Source organism: Mesocricetus auratus, unplaced genomic scaffold, assembly GCF_017639785.1.
Source record: "Mesocricetus auratus isolate SY011 unplaced genomic scaffold, BCM_Maur_2.0 Super-Scaffold_100008, whole genome shotgun sequence".
NCBI classification, from domain to species: domain Eukaryota; kingdom Metazoa; phylum Chordata; class Mammalia; order Rodentia; family Cricetidae; genus Mesocricetus; species Mesocricetus auratus.
In genome coordinates, this window is record NW_024429192.1 from 81638962 (window position 1) to 81656929 (window position 17968).

General features: G+C 46.5%; 1 protein-coding gene across 3 annotated transcripts; it reads right to left on the reverse strand.

The window, feature by feature from the left end:
• Positions 1–837: 837 nt before the first annotated feature.
• Positions 838–13540, reverse strand: Zdhhc4 (zinc finger DHHC-type palmitoyltransferase 4). Of its 3 annotated transcripts, none has more exons than XM_021232914.2 (8): positions 13430–13540; positions 11513–11684; positions 10035–10159; positions 8784–8857; positions 7631–7809; positions 5712–5837; positions 4825–5069; positions 838–1170 (listed from the first exon to the last, which is right to left on the reverse strand). In XM_021232914.2, the coding sequence occupies exons 3-8, from the start codon at positions 10149–10151 to the stop codon at positions 880–882; spliced, it is 1032 nt and encodes a 343-aa protein (XP_021088573.1). In that variant the 5' UTR covers positions 10152–10159; positions 11513–11684; positions 13430–13540; the 3' UTR covers positions 838–879. The 3 variants fall into 3 exon arrangements, with proteins under 3 accessions (XP_021088573.1, XP_012975862.1, XP_040607237.1); XM_013120408.3 differs by lacking the exon at positions 13430–13540 and adding an exon at positions 12271–12373; XM_040751303.1 differs by lacking the exons at positions 11513–11684; positions 13430–13540 and adding an exon at positions 12271–12289.
• Between the last annotated feature and the right edge of the window lie 4428 nt (positions 13541–17968).

Sequence of the window (17968 nt, forward strand, 5' to 3'; positions counted from 1 at the left end):
CAAGTTCTCTCTTGAGTCCTGGCCCTCTTGACTGCTATGCTCTAGCCTAGAACTATGGGAATCTTAGTACAAGGTGCAGTTCACATGCTTCCTGCTCCTCAAGACCCTCCCACCCTACAACACCCCCAACTCCCACCCCAGATTGATTGATTGATTGGTTGGTTGATATTATGTGTATGGCGTTCTGCCTGCATGCATGTCTGCTCACCTGAAGAGGGCACCAAATCTCATTATAGATGGTTGTGAGCCACCATGTGGGTGCTGGGAATTGAACTCAGGACCTCTGGAAGAGAAGTCGGTGCTCTCAACCTCAGAGCCATGTCTTCAGCTCAGCCCCCAGATTTTTATACCACCTATGGACAATCATTTACATTTCACACTCAACTAGCTGGCACTGAAGACTGGAGAGTTTTTAAAGTCTTGAGTGTGGCCCACAAGTGCAACAACGAATAAGAGGCCTATGGTTGCTGAAGGCAGGCTTAGGTGAGGAACTGGTTAAGGTAATGAAGAGCCCCTGGGAGAGAACAGACTAGGGAAAGAGTGCAGCCGGGCACAACCCTGAGCCATGGAGCTACCAGGACCCTGCTACACATCAGAGAATACGGCTGTATAAGAGGATGTGGTGAGAGAAACGAAGGTCTCCTTGTGACCACAGCCTTGGACGAGACATTCCTTGACCCTCCTGACACTGGGACCTCACTGGGTTCTAGCAGAGGATGAGCAGAGGGAATCTGCCACGGTGCTGGGAAAGGTGCATGAACTCAGTAAGCCTTGCTTCCCTACACTCACACAGCAGAAACCAACACAAACAGTGCTTCGAAAATAAGTACGCGTACATACAAATAGATGTGTACTGTATTCAAAACATCACTTTCCATTCTATTTCTTCTTTTTCTCATAACAGGGGATGGCAGGCAGAAAGATCTCTCGAAAGTTGCTCCAAAACCCATGGGAGTAAATGTTCTCATAGATGTGAGGCTCAGATGATGGGGACCCGGCCACCAGTGGGCAGTGCTGGCACCAGGACCAGTCACCTCTATACCACTCATTTGTGGTCTGGTTAGTGGCAGCCAGATACAGAAGGAAGCCCAAGTAGCCAGCCAGGAGCAAGCTCAGTACCACGACAAAGCCCAGCAGGAAGATGACCCTTGGAAAAGCCAGGAACAGGTACTGGGGGAGGAAAAACATGAGTGTTAGCAAATAGATGCTGACACCGGTGCGCACCAGCCCTGACCCTATGCAATGGCACAGAGCCACCACCTCAGTTCACCCCTGCACCAAATCTGACCCACCAGGCAGTGTGTACAGCTCGGAGGTACAGTAGTGCCCTAGCATTCATGAGGCCCTGAATTCAAATGCTCTTTTTCTCCTCTCTCTATCTCTTTCTGTCTGTCTGGTGTGTGTGTTCATACACACACACACAGGCACATACAGACACACACACATCAGCTGCCCCAAATCTGATTCTTTGAACATAGATATGAGTCACAGTCAACATAGAAAAACAGCCCAGGAATAATCCTAGTGTGTGCAAGAGTTTCCTGCAGAATAAATGAGGTATTTACACAGACAGAAAGGCTACTCAAGACACAGCACATTGCCAGTCCATTATATATATGTAAGTGGAGACACTTCATGCATCTACTAAAATCCTGCAAGGCAAACCAGTGTCTCTCTTTAAACAACTGAGCATAAAAACACCAGCACAAGGACACTGATAGCAGCACCAGCCCTTCCAGACTCTTTTCTCATGCACAATGGTGCAGGCTGGTGAGCACAACAGTCAGCAGGCTGAAGCAGGGGATGGAAAGTTCCAGGCCAGCCAAGTGACAGAGTGATACTTTGTCATGACCGTTTGTAAGGAAGAGTAAAACTTAGGGTCAGTCACACTGTGTACACCAAGAAGCCATTAAAAATCAAGTCAGACTGTGGAATACTGCCCAGTGAGAAAAGTAAGGCCCAGGGTTCTCACAGATTCGTTATGTGACACAGCCCAACAACGGCGAGGGCGTAACAGAGGCAGCGGGGAGTTCATGCCCAGCATATGTGCTAACTGGAAAGCTGGCTGTCCCTGGGAATGAAAACTGACGCTGCAGTTTTTCTTTTAAACACTGTTCTCTTTAAATCTGTGCCTTCGGGTGCTCTAGCGTGCTGAGGTCAGAGAGAGGGTCGCGAGTCTGTCCTTGCTTTCTCCCTTGCTTGAAGCAATGTCACAGCTTGTTGCTGCATTGCCAGGCTAGCCTGGACTGTGAGCTTCTGGATTCTCCTGCCCCTCCTCCCAGCCTCCACCTTGCTATAGGAGTGCACCACCATGCCTGCTTACATGGGTTCTGGGATCCAAACTGAGGTCCTCAGGTTAGTGTGGCAAGTTCCTTACACAGTGAGCCACCTAGATCCCCAAGCCAAATACGACTTCTTGGTTATTTGAATATCTTGATGTTTTTATAAAATGCAGAATAAAAAAATTAGAAAGATTTCAAAGTTTTTGGAAGTCAGAAGAGAAAAAGTACTCATCAAAACTCTTGATGAGGGCAACTGTATAACTCAAGTCACAGAGACAAGAGAGAGATAGACACCTCAACTTAGTTACACTAAAAAAATCCTCTACCAACTAACTGGGCCTGGTGGTAGCACATGTATTCCCAGCACCGGGGAAGCTGAGGGAGGAGGACTGAGTATCTGAGCAAGCGGGGGCTACATAGTGATATCCTACCCCAAAACCAAAACAACATTTTAAAGGTAGGGAATTAAACGTGAACATGTAGAGAAACTAGAAGCCTTATACACTGCTTGTAGGAGGCATTCCGACTGCTGTTCAAGTGGTTAAAAGTGACCATGTGATCTTGTAATTCAACTCCTAAGCATACAGCCATGAGAACTGAAGACATGTTGACATGAAATGTGTGTATGTACTGTTCATAGCAATATTACTCAAAAATAACCAAAAAGTGGAATAGCCAGACCTCTACCAACTTCTGAACACAAAATATACTATATTCATGTAACAGAGTATTGCTTGGTCACAGAAAGGAATGAAGAACAGACTTGGGCTACATGGGCCTTCAGAGCACTATAAGACATCAATGCATAGGGTCACATACTCATGAATGAATCTATGAAATGTCCAGTTCAGAGGTTCTCAGCCTGTGGGTAGAGACCCCTTTGGGCATCACATATCAGATATCATGCATATTAGATACATTACAATTCATAACAGTAGCAAAATTACAATTATAAAGTAGCAACAAAATAATTTTATGGTTAAGGGTCACCACAGCATGAGGAACTGCATTAAAGGGTTGCAGTATTAGGAAGGTGGATAATCACTGATCTAGTTAAAGGAAATTAATAAAGATAGGAAGCACATGACTGGTTACAATGGCTAGGGGAGGATGGAATGGAGAGTGTTCTTTTGGGGGTAATGAAATGTTCTCAAATGCAAAAGTGGTAATGGGAACACCACCTGCTACCCTAACACCACTGCCTTGTACAGTCATTGAGCCCTGAGTTTGATCCCCAGCTCTGCATAAATCAGGCTTATGGACACACCAGTTATCCCAGCACCCAGCAATGGGAAGCAGGAGGGTCAAAAATTCAAAGCCGGCCTGACATAGATGAGACCCTTCACAATAAATAGTTTTTTTTAATGTATATAACCTAGGTGTAATGGCACACACTTTTAATCTCAGAACTCTGAAGGGAGATAAAGGCAAATCTCTATGAGTTCAAAACCAACCTGGTCTACATATCAAGTTCCAGGCCAGCCAGCCAGGAACTGAAATAAACAAATAAACAGATAAATAAATAAATAAATAAATAAATAAATAAATAAAGGATCTGGAACCCATGATTGGGAATACAACAGACTCAGGGATGAACCTACTACTATTATTTTGCTAAATGAACACAATATCAAACCCATCCTCTATATTTGTATTTCTCTACCCATAGATTAGTGCAGATCTCAGGCCTCATCAGAGAAAATTCTTTGCACAGTAGACAGTGGCTAGCACAGACAACTGATCAAAGTGCAGAGAATAAGAGTCTGTGGAGTACTCAGCCTTAAACAGAACAAAACATCTCTGTGTCTCTCTGTGTCTCTGTGTGTGTGTGTGTCTCTCTCTCTCTCGCTCTCGCTCTCTCTCTCTCTCTCTCTCTCTCTCTCTCTCACACACACACACACACACACACACACACAGGGACTACCACAGAATGGGGGACAGAAAGACTGTAAGAGCCAGAGGACAGTGAGGATTGAAGTTAAGCAATGTCTTCTGGACATGCCAGGATCATGACTTCACAGCAGGTGTCATTGTCTGCAAAGATCAAGCCAGGCAACATTCGATCACAGAGCTATAGATGGTTAATGGCTTCTTGCGGGGGTGGGGGAGTGGGGGGGGCGGGTGAGGGAGGGTGGGTTACAGTCAGTTTCCTTTAAAGTGTGGCTCCTGAGAGGCTGACCACGATACAGTGAATGTCCCCATAACTATGAGTATACAGGAAGCACAAACTGGCCCTCATGGATTTAAGAAAAAACAAAACAAAAGACATAAAATTGGGAGGGGTATGAAATCCTCAAAAAATTAATAAAAATAATATATTTATTTTTAAAAGAATAAAAAAGTGGGGCTCAGCATTGAAGAGCACTGACTGTTCTTCCAGAGGTCCCAGCAACCACATGGTGGCTCACAAAAACCTTGAATGAGATCTGGTGCCCTCTGCTGGCATGCAGGCAGAAGACTGTATATATAATAAAGTAAAAAATAAATAAACAAACATTAAAAAGTATCTTTATGTCTTTCCTGGGACCCAATGCAAAATTACCTGAATTAGAAAGATTGTGTCCACCGACTGGAAATGCCCAAAGTCATCAATGTAAGTTTCCTGGTACAGATCCGACACTGCCACCAGTCGGACCAGAAAGGCAGCACTCAGAATGGCTATGGTGGCAGCCGATGCCGTCAGTGTCAAGAGGTAGATGAGGAAGTACCTGGTGTTCCAGGCCCCGATGCAGTTGTTCACCCAAATGCAGTGATGATCAAAACGGTGCACACAGCAGTCACACACCCCTGCAGAGAAAGGAGGGGAACAGAGCTGGGTTTGTCCTGGACGAGACAATAACAGCAGGCCCAGGACTGAGACGTTTACAGACTGACCACTGACAGCCTGGGTGCAGGGCAGCTGTTGTTACCAAGGTTTTAGAGCTGAAGCTTCTGAGGCTTGAATGAATCAGTGAGCTCTGGTTCAAGTGAAAGACTAGCTATCAATCCACGCGGTGAAGAACAGTTGAAGAAGGCCTGATGCCAACCTCTAGCCTCCACACGCACATCCACACTTCTGTCCACACACCCTGGGGCATGCGCGCACGCGCACACACAGGGATTTAAAAGAAATGCACTGAGTCTAGTACTTCTCACGGGCAGGTTCTTAGCCAGTTCGCTTCCTTTTTTCCTGGAGTTGGAGATGAGCCCATGCCTTCACTTTTGTTAGGTGTGCATTCTACAGCCTGTGACCCCCATTTCAGTCCATTGCTCCACTAATCGCCACGTCAGTGTGGGCATGTGAGGGAGCATGTTTAGTACTGGGTTCAGCTGTTGGGACCCTTGGAGAATGCCAACATGGAGCCTGTGTGTGCTCCTCTGGCAGTGTCTGCTTATGGACAGGCGAGGGTGTTCTGGGGATGGCTGTGGAGCCTCAGGGGCCACACTCACGGCAGTGCTTAGACCGGGCCGGTTTCCTTAAGTCACAAGTGAAGCACCTCAAGTTCCCTGGAAACATCACATCATCGAATTCATAGACTTGCAGAAGGAATGACTCATTGGCTTTATTGATGGTGCCTGAGAAGAGAAGGGTTGTCACTTCTAAGCGGTGTGGTTGAGCAGGCCCACAAAACCAAACCCAAACCAGCACAATGAGTTAAAGCCGCTGTTCACTATTCTAAGAAATGTATTTTCTGTGATGCTCATGTGTGCAGATGCACACGTGTGTGCAAGCTGGAGGTCAGCTTCGTGGTGTTTATGTATGTGGATGCACACATGTGTGGAAGCTGGAGATCAACTTCCAGTGTTTCGTCCTAGGTATCAGCCAGCCAATCCTTTTTTTTTTTTTTTTTTTGAGGCAGATTCTCACTCACTTGGAGTTCAGCAATTAGGCCAGGCTGGCTCCCACCAAGCTCCAGGGCTCCTCCTGCCTCAGCCTCCCAGCCCTGAGAGCCCAGGTTAGACCCACTGCACCGAGCTCCTGGCCTTTTTATATGTTCTGGAGATTGAACTGGGGTCCTAATGCTTGCATAGCAAGCATCTCACCAGCATTGCAACCATCCAGCCCCTAACTCACTTTGAGTAACTGGCTTATTGAGACATAATTCAGGAATCCAATTCATTTGTTTTATTTCTACAGTACTGTGTGTTTCCATGAATAGTGTGTGTGGAGTCAGGTCTCTTCTCCCACTTAGATAGGTTCTAGGGATCCAATTCAGGTGCCAGGCTTGGCCTGTGCAACAAATCCCTTTACCTACTGAGCCATCTCACTGACCCCTTATTTGGTTTCTTTCTTTTTTTTTTTTTTTTTTTTTTGAGACAGGGTTTCTCTGTGGCTTTGGAGGCTGTCCTGGAACTAGCTCTGTAGACCAGGCTGCTCTCGAACTCACAGAGATCCACCTACCTCTGCCTCCCGAGTGCTGGGATTAAAGGTGTGTGCCACCAACGCCCGGCTTTATTTGGTTTCTTGAGACAGTTTTCACACTGTAGCACAGGCTGGCCTTGAACTTGATGCAATCCTCCTGCCCCAGCCTCCCAAATGCTGAGATTATAGATGCGAGCCAATTTAAAGCACACTCAGTTCTGTGGTTGGCAGGGCACTACCAGGGTTGTGTAACCATCACCCCCATCAAGGTTGGAACACTATCATCACCCCTGAGAAACACTTTAAACAGACACTCCAATTCCCCTCTCTAATACACTTATGTAAGTGGAGCCCTATGGCTGGGAAGTAGTACAGTGACAGAGCATTTGCCTATCCCTCAGAGGGCCCTGAGTTCAATCCCTGGCATCATTACAAATGAAAAGAGGAAAACCAGGCCGGGGTGGCACACGTTTTTAATCCCAGCACAGGGGAGGCAAAGACAGATAAATCTCTGAGTTTGAACCAGCATGACCTACAGAGCAAGTTCCAGGACAGCCAGGGCTGTTACACAGAGAAACCCTGCCTCAAGAAAAAAAAATTATAAATAAATAAAAAGGAAGCTGTGTCATACTGACCATGACTCTAAGTAGACATATACAACTGAATGAAAGTTTCAAAAACTGAAAAGTGTATTGAAACCAAAACATATGGTGTCACATGTGTTTTGGTGATGCCAGTATTTTGGAAGAAGTAGGAAGTTCATGAATTCAAGGTCAGCCTGAGACACAGAGCAAATCCCTGTCTCAAAATAAACAATGTATATTGGAAGATTTCACACTAGTTAAACTCATGAGTCAAAGCCCAAAAATAAAATAGAAAACACTCAAAACAGAAAGATAGTGAGAACATAACAGGAGGAATCTTCTGCCATCTTCTAGGGAACAGTGCTACCCGTGACATGGTCAGCACGAGGCTTAAGCTGTTACTAGCCTGACGCCTGACTTACCCGGATTGGCTGAACAAGTCAGGGTGAAGAACACCAGGTTCACGCCCAGCAGCAGATAGGGCAGGAGAAGGTAGGGCAGATAGAACTCCAGCTCCTGGCAGTAGCCAAACATCTCGAAGGTGTACTCAGCATAAACTAGCCCTTGCAAGAGCAGGTGCAGGATGATGAAGGCCGGGTTGCTGCAAGGAAGCACATGTGGCTCATGCACAGGCCACTCCACCAAGACCACATGAGTCCCAGGACCACGGCCAAGGCCAACCACTTCCTAGGTGAGTTAAATAAGCGCCCATCGTGGTACATGTGCCTGTCATCCCAGCACTTGAGGGATGAGCCAGGTTTGCCTAAGCTACACAGCAAGTACCAGGCCAGTCAGAGCTACATAGTGAGACCCTGTCTAGAGTAATAGTAGTAGCAGCAATAATTGGGGCTGGGAAGATGGTTCCACAACTGAGAGCACTGGCTGCTCCTGCAGTGGACCAAGCTCAGTTCCTAGCACCCACACAGTGGCTCAGAACCATCTGCAACTCCAGTCCAGGGGATCCAATGCCCTTTTCTGACCTCCACCACCTCCTACACGCATGTGGTACACATATACTCACGTACACACACATAAATACTTTTTAAAATAAAATAATAAATGAAAACCAGAAACACATTCTGCATATATTTTACATAAGTATTTAATAATTCTTTCCTTTTTTTAAGCATCTTTACTTGCAGGCAGGCAGGATGGTAGGAGGCACACATGACTATTATTCCAGCATTTGGGAGACTGAGGCTAGAAGACTGTCATGAGTTTGTCTGGTCTATGTAGTCAGTCCCAAACCAGCCTGGGCTATAGAATGAGACCCCGTCTCTACAAAACCAAAACAAAGTGTTGGTCTGGGGATGTAGTTCAGTGTTTGAGGTAGAGGGCTTGCCAGACATGAACGACATCCTCAGCTATAATCAATCAATAGATGAAAACAATAAAAGTAGCCATCTCCAAAGTCCAGAGACAAATAGTAAATGATCTATAAGGAGAGGTTCCCAACCCAGCACTCTGGAGACTTCCAGCCTCCTTCCGCTTTCTATACTGGAAACCACAAGGCACTTCCAGAAGCCATGGAATCCAGACTGAATGTGGCCACGTCTAAGCCTGAGCCATAAATACCGTGTGTGGAAGAGCTGGTGCAGAAGCCTCCGCGCGGCCCCCTGAAGGCACTGTGGGATCACACAGGAGCACACCTGAAATCAGAGAAGGGTCAGCCTCGAGTCTCATTCCCTCACTCACATATGCCAGCTGTTCCACATGCAACTGCAACGGTGGTGACTCTGGCCACTGTTTCTTCATGGGCAGAGAAGCAATCCAAGAGAATAAAGAGGACTTGCTTCCACTACCTTTCCTTTCAGGCCAACTTGCTCACGTTTTTACGGCGCATGAGGGTGTAGTGTGTTTGTGAATACACAGGTGCTCATGTATGTGGTCAGAGGTAGGTGTCAGGTATCTTCCCTGACTGCTCTCTACCTTATATACTGGCACAGGGTCTCTCAGAGCTCACCTATTTGGCCAGTCTGCCCTGTGGATCTCTTGTCATTGTCTCCCAGGTACTGAAATTACAGGATGGCCCCCGTCCCAGCCAGCATTTACGTGTACTCTGGAGATCTCAACTCCGGCTCTTAGGGTTGCATGGCAAGCACTCTAACCACTGAGCCATCTCCTCAGCTCCTCCTCTATTTTTGAAACAGTCTCCTTATGTAACCTAAGCTAGCCTGGAGTTCATGATCCTCCTGCCTCAGCTTCCTAAGTGCTAGGATTTAGGAGGTGTGGACAGCTTCTCCATTTCTACTTTGACTGCAAAGACTGTATATGTCAAAGTCTGAATACAAGGGAATGGGCAGAGGCTGCTGTGAAAGCTGCCTTTTCCTTATCCTGGGTTCCACTCCATGTTCAAAGTTCACTTCTAGATCCCCAGGGTCCTCCTGAGTCAACCTCTTCTCATGGCTGGTTGTCCTCATTTTGTTTTGAACCACCCCCCCCAACCCACCTAGGGAAGATGGACGATCTGATGTCAAATGACGATAGACACTCAGATGCTCAGCTTTCTGTTCATATGTCCCTTTCCTCCCAGCTTCACACCTGCCACAAGCATAGCTAGGCAAACAGTATTCATATCCATGCCCAACTACAGACATTACATGTTGTTTAAAAAGTCAATCTTGAAAATTAGACCTATCTCAAAGCAAAATACCATGATTCCTTTTTGTTTGTTTGGACACAGGATCTTTCTCAATCCTCCTACATCAGCTTCCCAGGAGCTGGGATTAAAGGCAAGACTCAGGACACCAGGCCCAGTGAGCATTTCAGACTATACCTAGTACAGGATTCAAATTTCAGCAGTTCCCAAGGATCATTGATAGCTACCTGTGCTCCTCCCAGGACCAGGCTTTTCAAACGCTGGTTTTTTGTGAAGATGCAGATCATGACAACACTGATGAACAAGAAGGCCAGGTAGAACAAGAAGAGAACCAGGAAGTCCATGCTAGAGGCTGCAAAGGAACACGGCATGAGTAACTGCTGTTGAAGGATTTATCCCCCAGCATGTATCCTGAGCCCTGAGCTTAAGATCCACACCCAGGTTGGTGGACATTAGTCCATCCTCAAGATGAACACTGTGGTCTGCCTTTGGGGCAGCAAATCCCTTTCATTAGTTTGTCTGTGGGCTGTGTGTGTACTTGTCTGTGTGTACATGTGTCTACAGGTGTACATGTGTGCTCAAGCCAGATGTTGGCATATCTCCACTGTGCTCCACCACATCAGGATTTTACATATGTTCTGGGGATTTGAACTCTGGTCTTCATACTTGGAAGACAAATACTTTACTCACTAAGCTAGCTCTCTCTCCAAAGTATAGGTCAAGGCAGCCTCAAGTCAATGGGTTCCTTTCTTTCCCCTGTCAGCACTGAGAGTTGAGCCTAGGGCTCCTTGCATGCTGGTAAGCAATCTATCACCGAGCTACCACCCCAGCCCTTTTCCACATTTTTCTGTTGCATGCTCACAGACTCGGCTAGACTGGCTGGCCCCACTGTCGCCTCCTCCCTTGGGATGGGATTACACACCTGTGCTGCCCACAACATTCTTTTTTTCTTTACTATGTATTTACTTTAGTATCTGTTGTTGGGGGTGGGTGCTTGCAGGTGAATGTTTGCAGGCATGTGGAGGATGTCAAGATTCTCTATCATTCTCCATCATATTCCTTTAGGGTCTCCTGCTAAACCTGGAGGTCACTCTCTCTTTCTCTCTTTCTTTCTTCCTTCCTTCCTTCCTTTCTTTTGTGGCTAAGCTGACAGCTGTCAAGTCATATTCAACACTTTTATGGTGGTATCATGGATCCAAACTCAGAACTTCATGCTTGCAAAGTAAGCATTCTTATCCACAGAGCCATCTCCCAGCCCACCGGCTTCTGTGCTTTAACATAAGGTCTGGTCATCAAGTCTGAGTCCTCAAGACTACAAGGCATTATCAACAGAGACATCTCCCAACCCTTATTTGTTTTTTGAGACACACCCAGCAACAAGATCTTTTCATCTTTTTTACTTCCTTAAATATTCATGTAGATACTGGTAAAGCCCCCGCTACAAAGAACCTTCGGATTTCATCAGAATGAGCAATTCCTGAAAGTAATCAGAGTCCCAAACTCTGAATCAGGCATCATGCCCAGTGGTCACAATGTCACCGATCACCACGAGAACCAGAAGAAATACAAAGACCTGTGTTAAGAAAGTGGAAATGGTGGCATTGGCTTTACCAGGCAGGATTCTGGGCATGCATTCCAACTCGGATACTATCAAACCATAAACTATTAACAAAAGAGGAAGCAAAAAAAAAAAAGCCATTCTCACAAGGTAACAGGTCTTCCGCCTACATATTTCTCTTGGTCTAACACTTTCGGCGGCACCTCTAGTATTCATTCCTCTTTGCCACATCCACGGAGAATTCAGATAGCACTTTCACTCGGGTAGCAGTGTGCTTCCGGAATGCGCAAAGCCGGTGACATGCTTGTTCCAGAACTGGCTGCGGAGACAAGTGCAACACTTACACAGTGTTGAATAAGTGTCAGTAATGGAATGCACTGCGAAAGGCGTTTGGAAGTACTGCGCCGCTGCTGAACTGGGACGGAAATGTAAAGTCCAGTAGTTTTGCGTCTACCATCCCTATCGCTGTCACTATCATTATAGGCATCTCGGAGGCGCCCTCACCGGAGTCCAGACACTGGGAGAGGTTGCCCACATGAGGTCCCGGATAGCTTTCCCTGGCTGGACACTTGGATACATTATACTCAAGTCCCTTGCACACTTGGGGTCACAGAATCTCCCGTTGTGATGGGACCAGAGAAGGGCAGTGGTGAATGGAGCCCATCCTACAACCAGATCCGGGATGCATCAGGCTCAGAGGAGATGGGGGAGTCTCTGTGGCAGCTTGGGAGACCGTAACTGCGTCCGGAGCCGGAATGACAGCCGACTGAGAGGGGAGCACGAGAAGCGGGGTGCAGGGGGCTCGGAGGACTGTAGTTCCACCCATAACCAGGAGGTTTAAACATGGGGTGCCGACGGCCGCCGCCCAACCCGGGTGTCACAGAGCATTGCCAAAGCTGCCTTACCCAAAGCCCAGCTAACTCTCAGCAACTCCCAGCAGGCGCCATCCGGGCGCTCCCGGAGACTTCCGGCGCGCCCATGGCGTCATCAGTGCCCGCGATACAAGGATAATTTCCGACGGAAATAGTTGCCCGAGGGCGGAAATTATTGTAATTGGACTCTTGTGCTGCTAGTACGTTCTGTTTTGTTCTCGCGTATCTTCGTTGATTTCATTTCTTTTTTTTTTCTCCCTTCTCTTTTAAAGTCTGTCTCCCTCCCTCTTTCTCTCCGATCCATTCCTTTCTTCCTGCTCACCTTTATTATGGCTTGCCAATTTCCGACATGTACACAGTGAATCTTGGTCCTTCCCCGACGACTCTCATCCCCCTCCTACCGACTCCCTTCCAGTCCCCAAGTCCCCATCCTATTAAATTGTGGCTTTTATTTGATTCTTGTGGGTTTGTTTGTTTGTTGTTACCGGCTGAGTTTAATTCGGATTTCTTGCACGATCATGGTATAGAAAAGCTATTTTCTTTTTAAAAATTTTTTCTGTCTAAAGCCGGCGGTGGTGGCGCACAACTTTAATCCCAGCACTCGGGAGGTAGAGGCAGGAGGATCTCTCTGAGTTCGACGGACAGGCTCCAAAGCAACACAGAGAAAACCCTGTCTCGAAAAAAAAAAAAATCTGTCTAAAACTAAGGTCTCAGCTAGGCATACTGGTGCAGGCCTTCAATCCCGGTACCCAGGAGGCAGAGGCAGGGGGATCTCTTTGATCTTTGAGTCTAAGACCAACTTGGTCTACATAATGAGTTCCAGGCCAGCCGTGGATACATAGCTAGATCTTGTCTAAAACAAAACAAACGAACGAACAAAACTAAGGTCCCACCACATTATACCAGACTGGCCTTCAGCGTTTGCACCTCCTTGTCTCCCCTCCCTTTTGTTGGGATGACAAGCACACACAACTACACCCAATACAGGAACTGGAATTTCCTAGCACTTTTGCTCCTCCAGCCCCACCCACCCACACAAATGAACACTGCCTTGGGTCTTGGGAGAACCAGTGGGCTGTGCAAACAGCCTGGGTCTTCTGTGTCCTGGGAGGAGCTTGGTAGTGGCTCCTGACAACCCCGCGGGTGCCGGAGACAGGGGCATCGGTGTCTTACTAGTGGATAGTTTACTCACAGCCACATCATTGGGACCTGGCCCAGTCCCAGCATCTTCCACTGCAGAAGTCACAGCATGTCTCCGTCTGAGTCATATTCCGCTGTATGCTTCCTCTTGCTCCTGTTGTTTCCACATACAGCTCTGAACATCCTCCCTGTGGGGGGCAGTGTTTGGCCGGAACCCTTGAGGATAAAAAGGCTGTTTTGATGACAGGCAGGCTCAGGGGGAGAAGAGCTGCTTCCAAATATAGTACGGAGAGGTCGCTGTGGATGCTGCTTTGCTCTGACTGCCCGCAGACCCTGTAAGAACTCTTCATGATGCCTCTGAAAATCAGGTTCCCTTTGAGGAAAAGTGTCTGATCTCTAGCCACCCACCTCAAAGCTCATTTTTCCTGTTTGCATTGCTGCCTACCCCAGCTTCTTGATGCCTTTTTCCTTTTAGGAAAAAAAATCGTACCTTTCTAAATACATTTTATCCAAGGCCTGTGCAAGCTTGTGAACAGAGAATGGGCAGGCATGGTGAGACCTGGAAGGATGGTTGCTTACAGAGACCATTTCACATCCAGAGGAGGCTAGATCTCACCAAGGTCTCCAGCGGGCTCCAGCCTGCTGCTTAACTCTGGGCTGGAAATCACATATGTTGAATTTTCCATTCCCCCACACAGGAATGCATAGCTTTATACCATCCCTTTCTGATTTTCTCCCGGTGGTTTCAGTTCAGACTAACTTTGAATCTCAGTTCAATCTTCCATTTTGTCTTATGGTCCGTTGCCTTCCTTTAAACACACAGAGAAGGGGATGGAATGGAAATGAGTCAAATTATCCAAAACAAAGTCTTTGGACACCATCTCTTCTAAATCATACTCCCATGATACAATTATTCTTATTTAGTATGTGTCTTGCAAACCTGCAAACTCTTTCTTTCTTTCTTTCTTTTTTTTTTTTTTTTTTTTTTTTTTTGGCTGGGGAGACAACTTCTCAGTGTATACCCCAGGCTGGTCTTGAACTCACACTTCTCCTGGGTCTGCTTCATGAGTGCTGGGGTTACAGGCCTGGTCAAAACTCATTTTGCATTTGTGTATATGTATTCATTCAACAAACACATGTTGACTAATAGGTGCCAGCTGCTGTTCTAGGTCAAGGGAACATAGCAGTCAGGCAAAAAGAAATTGCTGAAGTTGGGATTGAGGCTACTATAGGTCAGTTCGTAGAGCCTGGGTTCTATCTCAAGGACCACACAAAACCTAGCATGGTGGAAAATGCCTACAATGCCAGTACTGAAGAGGGAAAGGCAGAAAGAATGTAACTTTAAAGTCATCCTCAGCCACACGACAAGTTGACAGCCACCCTGGGTTACATGAGACCCTGTGCTTGGTCTTTGGGACACAGGTTGGACACACCTATCTCTAGACAGTTTTAAAGTGTTAAGTTTAGTGAGTACATGTGTTTTTCACCTCCAATATAGTGGATTTAATATTCTTACTATGAGCAGTTAGTTGTGATGGTATATGCCTTTAATATCAGCACTCCAGAGGGAGGCAGAGGCAGGTTGATTTCTGTAAGTTAGAGGCCTGCTTGGTCTACATAGTGAGCTCCAGGACAGCCAGAGCACATAGTGAAACCCAGTCTGCAAAACAAAACAAAAACATTCTTATTGTGGAAGATTATGTTCTCTCCTACTTTGTGATGGGGGTGGGGATTGAGACAGGGTTTCTCTGTGTAGTCCTAGCTGTCCTAGAATTCACTCTGTAGACCAAGCTGGCCTCAAACAGAGATCTGCCTGCCTCTGTCTCCTTAGTGCTGGGATTAAAGGTTCATGCTATCTCTGCTTGGCTTCTTTGTGATGTTACAGGTAGTTTTTCAATGATACATTCATAGCTTTAAAAAAATATACAGCCAGATCTGGTAGTACAGTCCTGTGATTCCAGAGTGGGGCATGGAGGAGGGAGGTTCATGAGTTTGAGAATCATGAGTTAGAGACCAATTGTGGGCTATATAGTTGCTGTCCTGTAACCCAGCAATCAGGAGGTTGAGATGGGGCTTGAGAGGTCAAGGGAAATCCAAGTTATATGTAACAGAACCCTGTCTCTAAAATACAAGTTCTGGATGAATTTCTCAGTGATTTGCTGGCTTTTGAAAAATCAAGTGCTTCTCGGACTTCATTTTTCCACTGCCCTTAAGAACGTCCAATCACAAATCCTGGCATCTGCTTAATAAGAACATGGGGGGGAAAGCAAAACACTGAAGTCTAAATCCAAAGATTTTACTCAAGTCTTCTAGAAAGGATTCAGTTGTCTTTGATGTGCGGAGCAAAGAATTCTTCTTAGAATTATTTTTAGACCTTCCTGTCAACCCCTGAAACTGTACCTGTGATATCAGGTTTTTGTTTAACCTGTCATGAGATCAGTTGACAGGATCAACCTTTTACACCATGATCTCTTTTCCCTGGGAGTGATGTCTAAGGCAATATGGAAATGGGATACAGACTTCCTAGTTGGGCTGAGGGAGATGGCTCAGATGGTAAAATTCCTGCCATAATATGCAGATACACTGAAGAAGTCAAGCATAGCCAGATATAATGGCATAGGCCTTTAATCCCAGCACTTAGAAGGCAGAAGCAGGTCGATCTCTGTGAGTTCAAGGCCAGCCTGATTTACATAGTGAGTTCCAGGACAGCCCAGGACTGTAGAGAGATCCTGTTTCTGGGGGTGGTGACAGTCAAGCATGGTGTCATGCTCCTGTAATCCCAGTGCTGGCAAGGTAGAATCAGGAAGATCAAAGGGCTAGCTGACCAGCACATCTAGGTTGATGGGTGAGCTCCATGTCCCAGGGGAAAACTCTTTCAAAAAAGTGAGGACTGACAAGATGGCACAATGGGTAAGAGAGCCTGCTTTGCAACCTTGAGGACCAGAGTTTATCCCCCAGTATTCCCATACCAAGACAGAGGTGGTTCCCTGTGGACCTTAGCTCCAGCACTGGGGGGGTTGGTGACAGGATAACTGGGGCTTGCTGGTTGTCAGCCTAACTGAAAAAAATAAGAGCTCCTGGTTAACAAGAGATGCTGCTTCAAAAAACAAGTGGAAAGTGGTAGAGAAAGACACAGGGAGTCCCCTTCTAGTCTCTATGTATACACAGGAACATGAACCCCATTACACATGTATGTACAGCACACATGCACACAAATCATTTTAAAATATAAGGACAAAGTGGGTGTCTCCTGAGGAATGACACCAGAGGTTGACCTCTGGCCTTTACACACATGCTTGAAAGCACACACACACACACACACACACACACACACACACAGACATAGAGATTCCATACCTGTTCATGCAGGAAACATGTATTGGTCATGGATAATTTTTCCATGGAAAACAGATGGGTGGGGGAGGATTGTAATAGAAGTGCCTTTCTGGCTTGTTTTGGTTTGTCATGACATCAATAGCAACTGTTTTAACACCTGACTCATAGTAGATGCTCAATACAAATGCAGGGATGGATGGGGGGGTGGGCTGAGTTATCCCTGATGGAGATCTATCTGTACTGCAGAAAATATCCCAACAGGGTCTGCCAGGTGGCTCAAAGGGTGAGGGTGCTGGCTACCCTAACAACCTGAGTTTCATCCACAGAACCCAAATAATGGTAGGAAAGAGTTGACCTACACACAAACACACACACACACACACACACACACACACACACACACACACCGGAAAATATCAGAACAAAAGTTACTCTGGCCAGTAGGTGGTGCCACAGCGTGTTTCTGTTAGCTGGCTTGTCTCACAGCCTCTGGGTGTCCAATTCACCCTTTGGAATTTCCACTTTCCTTTGTTTCTGGTTCCAAAGCACCTGGATGATGAGGTTCCTAAAAGTGGATGGTGAGGACAAAAAACCTGTATTTTGGGTCTCATTTTGAACTGCTCTTAAACTGTTCAGCTCCCCTTGTCTTGAATATTTGGGTGTATGAGTGACCTGCAGGAGACGACTTAAGCAAGAGAGGATTTGTTTGAGCTCACACTTTCAGAGGGTCCGGTGTATATCTGCTTGGGAAAAACTCCATGGTGAACGCCATGGTGCTGGGGTTGTGTAGCAGAGGGTGTGCTTCCCTTGGCAATGGTTGACAGGAAGCAGAAAATGAGGCAAAGAGGGAACAAAGGATAGGGATAGTCCCCCCAACTGGGGGCCACGCACTCAAAACATGAACCTGTGGAGATGATTTGCATTCAAGCCAAATCCCAGCATTACTCTTACCAGCTTCAGCTGTGGTGTCTCCCCTCAGCGTGAGGCTGAGGAAACAGGAGGCACAGCATCTCAGACCTGTGGGAAGAAATGAATGACAGTTTTTACTTCATGCTCACGGTCATGTGACTCAACACATAAAAGTTCATCTTAACTGTCAACTTGACTACCTTTACAATCACCTTGGAGACACACCTTTGGGTATGTCTATAAGGGCATTCCCAGAGGTTTAACCAAGGAGGAAAGACCCACTCAATATGGGTGACACTATTCCATGGGCTGGGGATTTTTCAAAAGTGGCATTTACCTTTTGCCA

Excerpts from the sequence above, each read along its gene's own strand:
- Zdhhc4 (XM_021232914.2), bottom strand. The coding sequence starts at position 10,151 with ATGGACTTCCTGGTTCTCTTCTTGTTCTACCTGGCCTTCTTGTTCATC. Across the intron at positions 5,070-5,711 it reads GGCCCGGTCTAAGCACTGCC|GGGTGTGTGACTGCTGTGTG; the intron begins GTGAGTGTGGCC and ends CTTTCTCTGCAG. Across the intron at positions 1,171-4,824 it reads ACACAATCTTTCTAATTCAG|TACCTGTTCCTGGCTTTTCC; the intron begins GTAATTTTGCAT and ends TTCCTCCCCCAG.